Source organism: Aricia agestis, chromosome 3, assembly GCF_905147365.1.
Source record: "Aricia agestis chromosome 3, ilAriAges1.1, whole genome shotgun sequence".
NCBI lineage: Eukaryota > Metazoa > Arthropoda > Insecta > Lepidoptera > Lycaenidae > Aricia > Aricia agestis.
This window is the reverse complement of record NC_056408.1, coordinates 5532211-5548933: the sequence shown is the minus strand read 5'-3', so window position 1 is coordinate 5548933 and position 16723 is coordinate 5532211. Positions and strand designations below refer to the sequence as shown.

General features: G+C 38.8%; 1 protein-coding gene across 1 annotated transcript in view; it reads left to right on the top strand.

Moving 5' to 3' along the window:
* LOC121740578 (suppressor of lurcher protein 1-like) overlaps positions 1 to 16723 on the top strand; it is a 362163-nt gene that overhangs the window by 100252 nt on the left and 245188 nt on the right. Inside the window, exons 3-4 of the mRNA XM_042133313.1 lie at positions 8252 to 8324; positions 16259 to 16436. Coding sequence (XP_041989247.1) covers positions 8252 to 8324; positions 16259 to 16436 — 251 coding nt within the window. The remainder of the gene's footprint in view (positions 1 to 8251; positions 8325 to 16258; positions 16437 to 16723) is intronic.

Below are 16723 nucleotides of genomic sequence, written 5' to 3'. Positions count from 1 at the left end.
TAGTATTTAGTTTTCATTTGGTAGTGGGCAGAGACGAGTGAGAGCTCTGCGTATTGTTCCTCTCGCTGTCCTTATATCAGCGACACGCGAGATTCCGTCCTTTCCAGGAATAAGTTTCTCAATGCGTCCGAGGCGCCAACTGAGGGGCTGGACGTTGTCCTCTTGTATCAAGACCATGTCATTTACTTGTAGCGTATTCATGTTTCGCTTCCATTTTGTACGCTGTTGCAGCTCGCTGATGTATTCGTGTTGCCAGCGTTGCCAGAATTGTTGGCGCATCCTCTCGATCGTTTCATAGCGGGACCGGCTGGGGCGTGTGTCGTCAATGGCAGGCGTCGGTACCGATGTTAGCGGCCGGCCGATTATGAAGTGGGCAGGGGAGAGAGGAAGGTAGTCTGTAGGATGGGAAGATAGTGGGGACAGGGGGCGACTATTCATTATGCCTTCGACCTGTGCGAAAAGTGTGGACAACTCTTCGAAAGTAAGATTGGAATTGCCCATAACTCTTTTGATATGGTGCTTTGCCGATTTTATGCCGGCCTCTGCCAGACCAGAGAAATGTGGAGCGTAAGGGGGATGAAAATTGAACTTTATGTGTAAGTTAGTTGCAAGATCAGATATAGCATTAGAATTGTTTTTAAGAAATTGACCTACTTCTTTAGAAGCTGCAGTGAAGTTTCGACCATTGTCGCAAAATATTTCAAGTGGCTTCCCCCTCCGGGAGATGAATCGACGCAAGCTGAGTAAAAAGGCGTCTTTAGATAATTCGCTTACCGCCTCTAGGTGTACACATTTATAGGCTTGACAGATAAATAGACACAGATAGCATTTGGAGAGGCGAGCGCCACGACCCTTCTTACTTGAAATATTGAACGGTCCTGCGAAGTCCATTCCAATGGTCTGGAAAGGAAGTGCGGGTGTGACACGTTGTTGGGGCAAATTACCCATCATGGGCGTCAGAGTTTGTCCTCGATGACGTCGACAAGTTACGCAGCGATGAACAGTGGTGCGAGCTAGCCTCCTACCGCACACGGGCCATATAGAATCACGAATAGAATATAGGAGATGCTGGGGACCTGCGTGCATCAGGCGGACGTGTTCATGCTGAAAGATTAATTTTGTAAAATGGTGAGTAGAGTCTAAAATAATTGGGTGCTTCTTATCATGGCTATAGGTGGAGCGGTCTAGTCGACCACCTATTCTCATCACTCCCTCCTTATCGAGGAACGGGTTGAGTGATAGAATGTTGCTTTTTGAAGTGATATCTTGCTTTGTAGATAGTTCATGATATTCTTTGTCGAAAGATTGCTTTTGTGCTCGTATTGCTAGAAATAAAAATGAATTATTAATCTCTTGTACAGAGAGTGGACCTGATAATTTATTGTTTTTGTTTTTCAGGTTGTGCTTTAGTCGTAGAACGTAGGCGTAAGTTCGCTGAAGTTTCCCTAGTGTAGAGAAATTTTCAAACGGGATAGATAGATCGTTGCAGTCGGAGCTCGTCGAAGGGAGGACTATAATCTCAGGTAAGTCGTCATCTTGTTTCTTTGTTTCAGATGGAGCCTGCGGCCATTGGGAATCGTCCGCGGCGAGGTACGGGGGTCCGCACCACCACAGCTCGTGCGCGGCTAGCTGGTCAGCAGACGCACCGCGGGAGATCACGTCGGCGGGGTTGGCGGCGCCGGGCACGTGGCGCCACGCCGACAGCACGGTGTGCTCGCATATCTCCACAACCTTGTTTGCGACGAAGCTCTTCAGTTTGCTAGGACTGCTGTGGAGCCACGCGAGCACGACGTTGGAGTCGCACCAGTGTGTGCACGACGATATAGAGCAGCGCAGTGACTCGAGAACGTTCTTGGTTAGGTTAGCAGCGAGTAGCGCTCCAAGTAGCTCCAATTTTGGTATCGTGAGGGGTGGCTTGGTAGGTGCCACTCTCGATTTAGCGCATAGTAGATTGACTGATATGGTACCTTCTTTGTCTTTACATCTTAGATAGATGCATGCGCCGTAGGCATGCATTGATGCATCGCAGAACGAATGTAATTGTATTTCGACTGGATCTCCAGACAAGGCTCTCCTGGGGATTGTGATGTTCGCTAGTGATGAGAGACTGGCCGTGATTTTCTTCCATTCCTTTTGTAGATCGTCAGGAACCGGCACGTCCCAGTCCAGCCCACGCCGCCACAGCTGCTGCATGAGCAGTTTGGGCTGAACGGTGCACGGCGACAGGAGGCCGAGTGGATCGTAGATACTGAATGTTGACGATAGTATTGTTCGCTTTGTAAATTTTTCTAGCGAGCCAGAGGTCGGAGCTTCGATAGTAAAGTATAGCTCGTCTGATTGTGGAGTCCAGCCCAAGCCGAGCGCGCTCGAGGCGTCACTCAAGCTCAATTTTCCTTGCAAGTCGACCGTCGAGATGGGGAAAATATCAGGTGCATTGGACTTGAATTTCCGCAGATTGAAGCAGCCCGATTTTAAGTGAGTGGTGACTGCATTCAGAATGTGTAATAGATCTGCTTTCGTGTCGCTGCCGGTCAACATATCATCGCAGTAAAAATCCTTTTGAATGATTTGTTTTATTGTTTCATCTCGACACTCTTCTCCTAGTGTCCATAAGCATTTTGTAGTTAGATAGCTTGCACTGGCAAAGCCGTACGTGACAGTATTCAGTCTGATTGTCTTTAATGGCTTCTTTTCATCTTCACGCCATAGAATCAGTTGTAGCTGTCTGTCGTCTTCGTGGACAAGGACTTGGCGGAAGAATTTGTTTATATCGCCGGCTAGTACGTACTTGTGCGTGCGGAAACGTAATAGAATAGCAAAGATAGAATCTTGTACTTTAGGGCCGGTGTGCTGGATATCGTTGATGGAGACGCCGGTGGAGGTGGGCGCGGAGCCGTCAAACACGACGCGCAGCTTAGTAGACTCGCTCTGCGTGCGCAGCACAGCGTGGTGGCACAGGTAGTGGCGGCGCGCATCCGGTGGCCGGCCCTCCACGGGCGAGCAGTGGCCCAGCTCTACATACTCGTCTATAAATTCAGAGTAAGCTTTTTTGAGTTCTGGCTCTTTGCGAAATTTTCTCTCTAGTGATAGAAATCTTTGCCTGGCTCGATAGTAGGAATCGCCTAAATTGTCCAGTGTGTCCTTGAATGGCAGCTTTACAATGAAACGGCCGTCTTCTTGGCGAGAAGTGTGTGTATTGAAGTGTTGCTCGCATTCCTTCTCGCTGCTGCTGAGCAGTGGCCTCTTGGGGAGTTCTTCTAGCTCCCAGAATCTAGAAATTTTCTCGTTGAGATTGTCAGATGTGTCGGTCCTTGAGAAATTGCATTTAATGCTCCTTGGTTCACCGTTACTAAATATAGGGCCAGATATTAACCAGCCTAACTGTGAACTTCTCAAGTAAGGTAAGTTAGCACCGAGACACCTCTGTTCGTTGCCCACAATTTGCCAAAATAGGTCTGCGCCTATCAGCATCTCGACTGGGGCAGAGATATTAAATGTAGGATCGGCCAATTGTAATTTAGGCGGGAGATTGAAATACCTTTTATCGATAAATTGTTTAGGTACATTATCGGTGAGCTCAGGTAGTACGCCGCAGGCTTGCGTTACATTGTAGTCAGTGCAGAGAGAGTTCAGGCGAACTACACTTCGTTCTGAAATGGAGCCGCATGGGATGTTTGCAACACCCATAATTTTAATAGGCACTGTGGGGATAGAATTTAGTTCGAGTTTTTGTTGTAACGCCTTAGTTAAGAATGTGCCTTGGCTGCCTGAGTCTAAGAGGCATCGCACCGTAGATTTTTTGTTATTGTGAGGATTGGTTACCTTGATTATAGCCGTGGACAGTAAAACTTGATAGGCAGTCTGCGAGGCTGAAAAATTGACAGAAACACCCTGCGCTGGTGCATCATTGTCGTCAGCGCTGAGAGCTGACTGCGCAGAGATGCTCGAGCCTCCAGGCTGCGAAAGTGGAATGTGAAGCAGTGAGTTGTGTCGTTTACGACATTCACGACATGGACCTCGACGACATTCTCTGAGTGAATGACCCTTTTTTAAACAATTTAGGCACAGCTTTAACTTCATCACTTCCATCTTTCGTCGTTCTACTGATAGGGATAGAAATTTTGAACAATTGTAAATACTATGGTCACCCGAACAATAATTGCATACCCAGGGTGTTTGAATTTTCGCGCCATTATCATCATTGTTTTGTGTGGTACACGAAAATGATTTATAAGATCGCTCGTTTTTGTTTGTATTGTTTATAGCATGATAGTTTGTATTATAAGATTGTTTTTTAGTATGGCAGGATTCTAACACATCGGCTCGGTCATGTAAGAACTTAGTCAACAGGCTGAGAGAAGGCATATCATTGATAGAATTGCGGTGCTCTTCCCAATCGCGTTTTGTATGATAGTCCAGTTTATTTGTGATAATATGGATAATCAGAGTGTCCCACTGCTGAGTAGGATGGCCTAAACTGGACAGCGCTCTGAGGTCCTTATTAACTTGATCAACTAAAGATCTCAATGACTTGTCTGATTCCCGCTGCACTTGTTCTATATTGAATAAAGAATTGAGATGGTTATTAGTCAGATAGCGTTTATTATCATAACGTTGGCATAGCAGGTCCCAAGCTTCCTGATAGTGCGCATTGGAGACCTCAAGATTAGATAGGACTCTGGCCGCTTCACCATCCAAATATGAATTGAGATAATGAAATTTGTGGACAGGCAACAAGCTGTCGTTCTCATGAATTAAAGATACATAAGTGTCCCGGAAATCAAGCCACTTGGAATAGTTTCCGTTGAATTTACCAATTTGTATTTGCGGAAGTTTAAAATTTGGTTGATGATGTGGCCGATGAACACTAGGAAATGAGCCAGAGCCAGACTCTGATTGATTTTGTATAGTTTTGTATTTGTCAGAAATAGTTCCCGCTAAAGCAATCACCTTTATGAAATGTGAGTCTGTCTTGTCCCTTTCATCAACTTCATCATCAATATTATCAAAATTTATTTGGTCGATTTGATCTTGCAGCAAACTGAATTCTGTTTTTAAATCATGAAATGTTTGCAATTTTAATGATAGCTCATTCACTTGCAACTCACTTAAAGTTGGCATTTTTTGTAATAAATCAAGATAGTTTTCAAACTTAGTTAATCTGCCTCTTATACTAGCGCGCTTTGTAATTAATGTTGTGAGTTCCGCAGACATTGTGAAATTCAAATTATGAAATAAACACTTGAATTAGAGTATATTGAATATGAAATAATAATTGTAACTATAGAGTTATAGGCAGACAATAAATATATAATAGGCAGACAATAAATTAAAAGATCTCACGCTCCTCTGGTCTGCAGTTACCGTCACTCCATCGGCGTCAGCGAAGCACGGGGGCAGCAAGCGGCGTGCGACGTGAAGCGTCGGGTGTGGGAAGCACGCTCGGGACTCGTGGGCAGGCACAGTACTCCTTTCTGGGCACTGGCCACAAAGATGGGCACGGGCACCTCTTGCGCTGAAATAGTCGGCCCAAACCGGGGTATATAACATGCAAAACAAGGCAGTGCAAAGGCAGAACATTCGGGGGCGCAAACAAAATGCAAGACTTGAAACAAATCCAAAGAAATGTCAAAATTTCAAAATGCAAGAATGTATTGTAAAACGGCCGTGCATTGTTTTAAAGAGCTAAATTATTCGATGAAATAATATTTAATGCAGACAAATATTTATTTACCAAACGGAATTATATGAAATAGGTCATGTAATAGGCAAAAACAAGGCTAAGTTATGATAGGCCACGAGGTGGTGGTGTAGAAGTAGGACATTTGGATATTTTTATAGGATAGGACTTAGCTTTTTATCGGCCGGGCAGCATACACGCAGGCTCCTTCCACAATATAGGTTGATATTCATCAACGAAAAGCCAATAGTAGACGTGCAGCGTCAGGTATAGTTCCCGGGATTGCAGATTCGTGATCCAAACGGTCGCCAAATGTTTGTTCTTAGGAAGCGTGATTTATGTAGAAATACTAATTTGCACACAAAACCAGTCTACAAGTAAATTTACAACTTTTATTCATATGTTAATATGTAAGATTTACACTTATTGAAAAATATCTTCTTGAGGTTCGATTCATTGACAAGATGGCGGCGCGGAGGCGGAAACGCAAGCGTTCGGATCGACGCGCTAGTGATGGGATGGTCGCGCTAGTGATGTCTCGCGTTGGGCGTAGACAAAGGTGTTTTAAAATTCTACTCCTGTCTACGAATAGAGATAGGATTACTTAAATCTTTTTACCAAAAGTAAAATATTTTTAGAATTTTCCAAGAGTTTCTCGAAGGGAATTTCCTTTTGCTAACAAACAACTGGTGTTTAAAGTTTATCTTTTATGACTTGGATTTTTGAATATACATAATACTATAGAATATGTTGCCTGAACTTTGTTGAACCAAAAGTGTTTTTTATCCATACATTTTCTTCATTCCATTCATTCATTCATTCCAGACTGGTTTTCATTCCAAGAAAAAAGAAAGTATTCAATTTGGTCTTGAAAATGGATATTTGATAGTAATTCTTCAGATTCAAAGTATCTCCATACCACAAAATCGCTTGAACGGTTAGAAATATAAAGTAAAATTTCGTATAATATATATATGAAATAATAAATATACGCAAAATTATTTTTTATTATTTTGACATGTAATAATTAATGGAGAGTACTTCTGGTACTTCTTTATAACATTTTATTTGAACTCTTGAAAAATATTTGCCAAATAATTGGAATGTTACCTTTCCTGAAAATATTCATAACGACAAATTCCAATACTTTAAATAATTAATTTTTTTTTTTAAATGTTGCCATCTTAAAATAAATTTGTTGTAGATATAAGAGTGAGAATTATTTACTCATTTTGAAGTGACAAAAACCCACCATTATAAAATACGCACAAGAACGACAAAAAATTAACAATAAATAAAAAGGAGTCATTACAAAACTGAAAAAATTAAAAATTTATGTTTGTATTGAATCGTTAGGTTAGGTTACAAGTAAGTCTGAAAATTTCAGAAAATATAAAAAATCTGAAATAATTTCAAACGTCTTTATAATGCCTATATAGACCGTACCGTATATTATTATTGTTACAAGTAACTTACGCTTCTTTTGGTATAGAAAAACCTTGCGTAGAGTGGTCACTTGAGCAAAGTTGCTGGAAAAGCAACTGCAAAATACTAGGTATTGACAAATTTGAGGATATTGAGAAATTCCGACAGGCTCTTTGTTGTAATATGAATTTTGTAATAAACCAAGCTTGTATATAGGAGGTAATGTTGTTGGAGTAATTAAATCTTTGATAATCAAATTGTAAACGCCGTACAGTGACACTGGATAACAGGATAACGAAGGAGGCCCGTAATTCATTTGTTATTATTAATTTATTGTGGATTTGATAATACTATTACTTAATAACATTTGGGTACAATATTTTGCTTAATTCACACAACTATAATATAAATTATAAAAATATTCAATATCACTATAAAGTGCTTGCAACTTCGTAGCCCTGTGTAATCATCATTTGGAACAGAATAATCCTATTCTATGTCTTTTTCCCAGGACGAAAAGTATATCCATGTCAAATTTCATCTGTATCAGTACAATAATTATTTAAGCGTAAAGAGGGAATAAACTGACACACATCCATACTAATATAATTTTTAAAAATGCGAAAGTGTGTCGGTCTGATTGTCTCTTTACGCCTAAGCCGCTTAACCGATTTTGCTGAAATTCGGCATGCAGATATTTTGAGTTCCAGGAAAGGGCATAGGATACTTTTTAACTCCAAAAATGTACGGTTCCTTCGCGATAAACGATTTTTTCCGCAACAGAGTTGCGGTCATAGTAAAAGGAGAGGAAGTAAGTTATCTTCATACAAAGGCCCCGCGCGCGGCTTGTATGTGTGCGCCATAGTATCAATGCGTCGCCACGTACTGCGCACAACAAAATCTCGGCGGTACCCACGAAGCTAAACTGGCCGAGATTTTGTTGTGTGCCGTACGTGGCGACGCATTGATACTATGGCGCACACATACAAGCCGCGCGCGGTGCCATTGTATGAAGATAACTTACTTCCCCTCCTTTTACTATGTTGCGGTCGTCATCTAGTACTATACACATTCATATAATAAGTGAATATTTTTTTACATTATGAGAAGCTTATGGTGTTATGGATATTCTTTTATTTGTTTCAGTTATCGGCAACGCTGCTGGTTCTGCTTCACCTGACGATACATGTTGTCGACGAAGGGCAGGCAGTTAATCCAAGTAAGTACAGGTCTACCAGAATTTCATGGCGAATTTGGATGGGAGCTTTTCTAAAAATATTCTTAACAATGGATATTTTTTTTACATGTATCACACACAGAATCAGCCGCTATAAGGAAAAAAAGTATGAAACGTTTTGCTCCAATTTCCCCAGTATCAATGGTAGCGTCAATTTCTTTTTTCCATTTTTTGCCATTAGATTCTGGTAGACCTATAATAATTTAATCATAATTATTTTTATATTGCCAAAGAAACGAGTATATCACCGCATGGTAAGCAATTGCCATCTCTCATTTTCACTCAAACTACAAAAACTTCGCTCTTGTGGATAGTCTTAAAATTTACGAATTTAAAAATATTGCTGGAATAAAAGCAATTGATTGAGAACAAAAATAAAATGAGTAGTAAATTCTTCGCCTCTAAGAAATAGTTTTTCAAAAAGCTTACTCCCTTTGAATATTTTGATTTTAGAATCTCTCAGGCTTCCAAAATGTGTATATTTACACTACATTATAATAAAGCTACATACAATAATTTAATGATTGTTTATTACGTAGATAACGGTTGTATAGTGGTTTAATCGCCAACTCGTTACTTACCACCTGTGCAGCCAGTGGCAACATGGTGGCTACACGCTACAACCGACATCATTATTGTTAATGATGGCTATAATTCAAATACCCACTACCGACAATACATTTTAAGCTGTTGGCAATAAACTATTTATTTAAAGTAACTAAATGTTTCTACTGAACTCAGACACAAAAGGACATTTTCTCGCAATACATGTTTAAGTAAATAATGACAATTTAAAAATTATCCTACAATCTTTAATCTATTCGTGCTTAATTTAAACATTCAATAATAATATTATATACATGATAATATTAATAGCATGTTCTGCGTACATATGAATATTAAATAAAAAATAAATAAAATAAAAAGCCTTTTATGTCTTGCTTTACAGTAACATTTCAGTACACAGACAGTATGTTAATTTTATCTATTGTTACGCATGCAAAATCATTAAACAATATTAATAAATGATAACAAAGCCCATTTAAAATCTTAAAAATTAAAAATTTTTAATTACATTATTCATATTATAATTGAATTCATTATCATGTCAGGTAGGTAAATTATTGTAATTCATTATTATAACAAATTGACTGATTGATGTCATTAGTAAAATTATTAGAATTATTCATTAACATGTCACGTAAATTGTAAGTAATTAATTATTATAGTTTTAGCAGGAACCCCTCTCAGCGGAAGGTAAAGGCATCCTCCTCATAATATGAATATTATTATACGGTAATGTCCTTTGAGATTGAAGTGTATATTGCAATATGTGCGACTTTCTTTAGGAATTAAATTTCTGAACAGATTTATGGAGGAGTGAGGACATATTGATAAAAATTTCAACTACCTACTTGGCCAACCTTGTCACCATCAGCTGTAAAACGTTTAATTATAACAATGTTAAAAATATTACAATTTCGTAAATAATTATTACTTCGCAAACATAATTTTTAATATGTTCTGAAACTTCACTAAACTTCATTTTTTTTCGTAGTACTTAAGTAACGCTAAATATTAAATATTTCTATTAAAAACTTTTATGGCTCTAAGCTATGACGGAAAAATTAAATGCTGACGGGAAAGTTATTAAATGAGCTCGGTTCTATGGTAAACTTACTGCTTTATACTTTGACCTCTGGGAATGCAATGGTTCCCCATTTCAAGGCTTTATAATTTTTTAAAGTAACCTACTTCGCAACTGCAAATTGGACTACAAAATGTAAAAGACTAGATTCACAAGTTTAACTTTCTTTTATTTAAATAAGCAGGAAAAATGTTCGTTTCAAAAGAATGAAAGTGTAATTTTTCTCATATGGGACTTTGCTTTTTGTCTTCGAATCCACTAATTTAAATATTCTTTTAAACCAGCTAGATCCAAAGTCACGACACAACGTGACTAATTAACTGAGAGATCTATATTATTTGCTTGGGGTTAAAAAAACTATAAATACTAATGAAATGCCTGATTATGTCATTGTGTAATTTTTAGGGTTCCGTACCCAAAAGGTTTAACCTTTTGGGACCCTGTTACTGAGACTTCGATGTCTGTCCGTCTGTCTGTCTCCAGGCTGTATCTCGAGAACCACTATAGCTAGACTTCTGAAATTTTTACAGATTGTGTACACTAGTGCCACAATAACAATAAATACTAAAAATAAAATAAATATTTAAGGGAGGTTCCCGTACAACAAACGAGATTTTTTGGCCATTTTGGCTCATAATTCATAGCGGAACTATTTAGACAGTTGAAATGTTCACAAAGTCTTCAATTATATATTATGTTTTCTTTACTACTTATAAAATAAATAATTAAGGGGGGCTCCCATACGAAAAACAATTTTTTCCCTACTCTTGCCTATAACGGTACGGAACCCTTCGTGCGCGAGTCCGACTCGCACTTGGTCGATTTTTTGTTTCCTCAAAACCCCTTTACTATATTTCCAAAAAAAAACCACTACTCCACTCATCAAAAGCGAAAAAAAATTGAATAAACGCCAACTCGTGTTCGTTGAAAGATAAAATTGTGTCACACGCTCAATATTGAAAAATAAAATGCAGTTAAGTATTCAAGAGTGCAATAAAAAGTCGCAAAGTTTCTCATTTTCCACTTCCCTTTAGAATTTCTCGGCTGTGCCTCGGCAACAGGAAATGTTACTATTATTATTTTATGAACGTGACACTGCATGAGAGACGTGCATCTCCTCAAATTTCGTGCCAAATTTATGCAATATACAAGGTGTATTCTTGACGAAATTTGACTTGAATTTTTGGCCTATTCCAAGCTGGTGGTTTCTAAAATGGCCTTGTTTGAAGGGATCAAATTTAAATAGATTTAGCCCACCGTTGATATAATAGATTACCCAATAATCGGTCGGTCGGTTGCGGTAGTTTATAAATCTAAATTAACAATTCTGATAAAAATAAAATTTACAGTGGAGCCGATTAGTTTATTTATATAAATTACCTATTTAATTAAATAGTTTCTGGTGAAATATTTACTATCTTTGGTATCGTTTAGCAGACTATTAAAACTTTCCTGAAATTCTTTGGTCGAATAGAACTAAATGCAATATAGAAATTTTCGTTCAAAGCTCTGAGCTAAATTAAATTCCACACAATTCAACTTCTACTAAATGTTGCTTTTCACCTTCTACTCGAAAGTATGAGATTAGATAAAAGAATGAGAAAGATATTAATTTAGATGGAGTTAGGAAGAGTAGTTAGAAAACACTTTCAACTTTTACGATTAAACTTTAACCATTAACTAGCCACGTGCCCAGTTACCTTCGTTTAGCTAAACGCAACAATAGTTGTTATGTTAACTTTCCAGTTACAACTTTGAATCAGTACAGACTAGCCACTAGTAACCGCGACCGGTATAATTTGGCCATCGTCATTTGTATAAGCGTTTTCGACGTGTTTAGTACTTTATTTATTTTTCGCTACTGTCAAAGTGATTTAATCAACCAGCTTAGACCAATGTTATTAAAACTGGAAGAATTGGTTTGTATTTTTGATATTTGTTGCACAGTGTAGGAAACGCAACTCCTGGCGCGATTTTATCAAAAGTTGATACACATATTAATATAGAGTCGTACACAAAGGCTTATTGCGATAAAACGACGGTTTCTGTAGGATTCCGTGCCCAACACGAGTTACTTAATTTTTCTCGACAGGACAGATTTAAATACAGAGGAAACTGTATTTAAATATGTCCTACGCAATAAGTACGGTCGCAAACGATTAATTGTGGTTCGTCTGCATCGAGCCTTAATATCTAGAGAATTAATTATACACGTTAACCGGGTTAGTTAAATGACCAAAGTGGGTAACGTCTTAATTGCGAAGCACCGAAGTTGTATCGTTTAACCCTAAACGCGATATGGGTGTAAGAGGCCCCATAAGTGTAGCTCGGTTATGACTTGTGTCGTTATATCCTCGCATCTTCAGACGTGTTACCCAGTGTTAGCTTACTTTAAAGTTAAGCTCGAATTACAGGCATTCGCGCGAACGAGCGGTTTTTTAATATTTTAAATACGAAAGTGTGTCTGTCTGTCTGTTACCTCTTCACGCCCAAAACGCTAAACCGATTTTGCTGAAATTTGGTATGGGGATACATTAATTGCCGGGAAAAGACAAAGGATACTTTTTATCCCGGAAAAATGTACGGCTTCCGCGCGATAAATTAATTTTGGCGCAACGGAGTTGCGGCCGTCTTCTAGTTTTTTTTTATTTTTTATTATAAAATAAGGGGGCAAACGAGCAAACGGGTCACCTGATGGAAAGCAACTTCCGTCACGCATGGACACTCGCAGCATCAGAAGAGCTGCAGGTGCGTTGCCGGCCTTTAAGAGGTAATAGGGGAGGGTAGGAAAGGGAATAGGGGAGGGTAGGGAAGGGAAAAGGGTAGGGGATTGGGCCTCCGGTAAACTCACTCACTCGGCAAAACACACCGCAAGCGCTGTTTCACGCCGGTTTTCTGTGAGCCCGTGGTATTTCTCCGGTCCATTCGTGCCGAAGCATGGCTCTCCCACGTCAGAAATTGTGGCCATAATGACATTTTCAAAATTCAGATGCGAAATTCTGCTTCTATATTTTGGAAATTCCTGATTCCGGGTGGGCCGCATGTAATATTATCGTGCTATGAGATACAGCTGTCGGAATACTAACGCGGGCACGTAGACAAATCTCGAGCCTCTCGACCTCCTTCGACTGTCGTACGTCACACTCCAGTATACGCCAGGGATACACAACTTTAGGTTTATATTTGTGACACTAATTTGCAAAGGTTGATAATATCTGTGTCTTAGTTGCTAATGTAGAAAACTTGTTTTGTGGTTATACTCGTATCTATACTAATATTATAATTCTGCAGAGTTTGTTAGTTTGTTTGTTTGTTTGAACGCGCTAATCTCAGGAACTACTGGTCCGATTTGAAAAATTATTTCAGTGTTAGATAGCCCATTTGTTGAGGAAGGTTATAGGCTATATTTTATCACGCTAAAACTAATAAGAGCGAAGAAATAGAGGAAAGTGTGGAAAAAATGGGGGAATTTATTTGAAAGGGCTTATTTGAACGCGCTTATCTCAGGAACTACTGGTGCGATTTGAAAAATTCTTTCAGTGTTAGATAGCCTATTTATCGAGAAAGGCTATAGGCTATATTTTATTATTCTACAACTAATAGGAGCGAAGAAATAGAGGAAAATGTGGAATAAACGGGGGAAATTATATGAAATTGCTTATTATCTTAAGATTCTTAAGAACTACTGGAGCAATTTTTATGTTATTTGGCAAACATGAAGAATAGACCACGTTAAGGGACATAGGCTATTTGCGGAAAAATGTACGGTCACGTGAAATTCCTAAATTACGCAAGCGAAGCCGCGCGGAACATCTACATATAATAAAATAGTAGGAAAGTCAATGCTGTACATTGAATATTTTTGTACATTAAATAATACTTGGGACGTGATCTACTATAAGTCGCGGGCAACAGCTACTCGTAGTGTGTAATAAAAATTAAATTATTGGCATTGAGTTCGTTCTACAGAAAGACGAGATCGTAATGACTGCCGACGATATTGGAGGTTGCCTAAAATCTGAATGATATCAAAAGCAAGCTTATATTTTGGTATGTAGATACTTTGAGTCCCGGAAATGGACATTGGATACTTTTCATCCCGGAAAAATGTACAGTGCTCACGCTATAAACGAATTTTGGCGCGACAGAGTTGCGGGCATCGTCTTGAGATAATATTGTCTTTCCTCCCTTACTTAAAAGCACTGAAAGTCATTATGAGGGTTCCGTACCCAAAGGGTAAAAACGGGACCCTATTACTTAGACTTCGTTGTCTGTCCATCTGTCCATCTGTATGTCTCCAGGCTGTAACTCAAGAACGGTAATAGCTAGAGAGTTTAAATTTTCAAAGATTGTGTATATCTGTTGCCGCTATAACAAAAAATACTAAAAACAAAATAAAATTAATATTTAAGTGGGGCTCCCATACAATAAACGTGACTTTTTTGGCCTTTTTTGCTCTATATCAATAATTGCAACAGGTAGGTACTTGAATTTTTCACACAATCCTTAGTTTTATATGTACTTTAAATCATAATATTAATATTAAATAAAAAATTAAGGGGGGCTCCCATACAAACAACACAAATTTGGGCCTAATTTTGCTCTATAATGGTACTGAAGCCTTCGTGCGCGAGTCCGACTCGCACTTGGCCGATTATTTGATATATTGACCATTTGGCGTTTATATCTTGAAATTATCTCAAGTCAGTAATTCATAGTGAAGTTTGTTGGCACCGGGTCCTGGCCCTTAGGCACAGAGCCAATGATATTCAGCGTTTTGGGAAAAAATAGAGACGCACTTCGATAACAGCTTAAATTTACCCCTTAGTAGAATTCATAGAGCGGATTACAATCCACTCTATGAATTAATAGTAATAAATACACAAGAATCTTGCAAATTTGTTTGATACATTGAAAAAGTTATGTAATTTTACACTACATTGTTTTTTAAGAGCATTAGGCTGCGTTTCCACCAGAGATGTGTTGCGAGGAATATGTTTTTAAGATCCAATACAATCGCTGTTCTGAGTGTAATTACGGTAAGCTCACGTCAATAAAGCGATTTTATTGGTTTTCAAAAACACATTCCTCGCAAGTCGCAACACATCTCTGGTGGAAACGCAGGCTTAATTAAATTAAATATTTTTTCTGTTGTTTATACACCTTCGTTAAATATTAACTATAAAAATTAAAAAGGACAATAACTTGCAGTTTTCCTCCAAATTTTAATTCGATTGGAAGTTTCCGATTAAATTTAAATAGTTACCGAGTTTAGGATTCGAGTTATTCAGTTAGCAACATCGATACTAAGCCTGTTTGTACGCAACAAGCGGTAATGAAGTTTTACCTTTGTTAACTGTATCTAAGTAATTTTCTCTGTTTCCTATACCGGAAGCGATCGTGACGAGAATAAGGTGTTTGTTTATAGTCTGGTTCGTTCTGTCTATTGTGACAGAAGTGTGTGGGTGCAATTCCGACAGACAAGTAAGAAGAGTCAATATTATATTTAATTTGAATACCATGACCAGATGTTCACTCGGCGTTACTTGGCGGTAGCGGTCATTGACTCCCTGTCAAAAACTTGTCATTTTCTATACAAAGCCGCGATTGACAACATCTGATACCTTATTGTCAATTTATATAGAAAATCACAAGTTTTTGACAGGGAGTCAATGACCGCTACCGCCCAGTTACGCCGAGTGAACTTTAGATAAACAGATAAAAATACTATTTTGAAAGAAGTACTTACACATTTATATTATGGATACGGTCTGTAGGTTTTAAATTAGAGTAAAACACCAAAGTCCTATTAAATAAGTTTATTCACGACAAATCCTCGCACAGACTTATATTTTGGTCTACCAAGATGTCAATTTTAAAAGAAACTTCTTGAGGCGCGTTGAGTGTTCTAAGGTCGTACTAAAAAGGGGGTCTCAATAATAATAATATTGCGTTATGAGGCCGTGGCGATTTTAGGCAGAAGTTTCACTTGTACTCTGTAGAGTACCTATATAGTATACAGTATATAAAGAAACAGCATGTGTACACACGTGCTGTTTCTTTAATATTATTTAATTTTACAAACCCTCAAGAAGAGAGCGTATCCTCCTTAAGAGGCTGGGGCAGTGCACCTGCAGCTCTCCTTATATTGTGAGTGTCCATGGGCGACGGTAGTTGCTTTCCATCAGTTGACCCGTTTGCTTGTTTGCCCCCTCTTATAATATATATCTTAAGTATAAAAAATATATAGATTTTTTTTCTATTCCAGGTTGCTCCTGCATCCGCTTCTCGTCGACCCACGGAAAGGAGCGCGGGACATTCAGCAGTCCTGACTTCCCGCAGCCTTACCCTCGGAACCTCTGCCTGCTGTACACCTTCCTCGCCTCCGAGCACCAGATCGTCGAGCTCATGTTCACAGAGTTCGACGTGTACAAGGAGCATGTTGAGTGAGTGATATAATATGTTACTATAATAATTAATAGTTTGTACTATAAGGCTTCAGTCTCGAAACCAGCGGGCAGCGGGGCGGGAGCGACGGCGGCGCGTTCCAATATATAGATTTATATGGCTAAGCCGTCTAGTACGCTGCCGCCGCTCCCACCCCGCTGCACGCTGATTTCGAGACTGAAGCCTTAGAAATAGGCAGATGGCGGACCTACGTAATTTAGGTGTGTTACATCGTAGGTTACATCAAACCTTGTCGAAAGCATTTCTTTATCTTTATTTAGTGAAG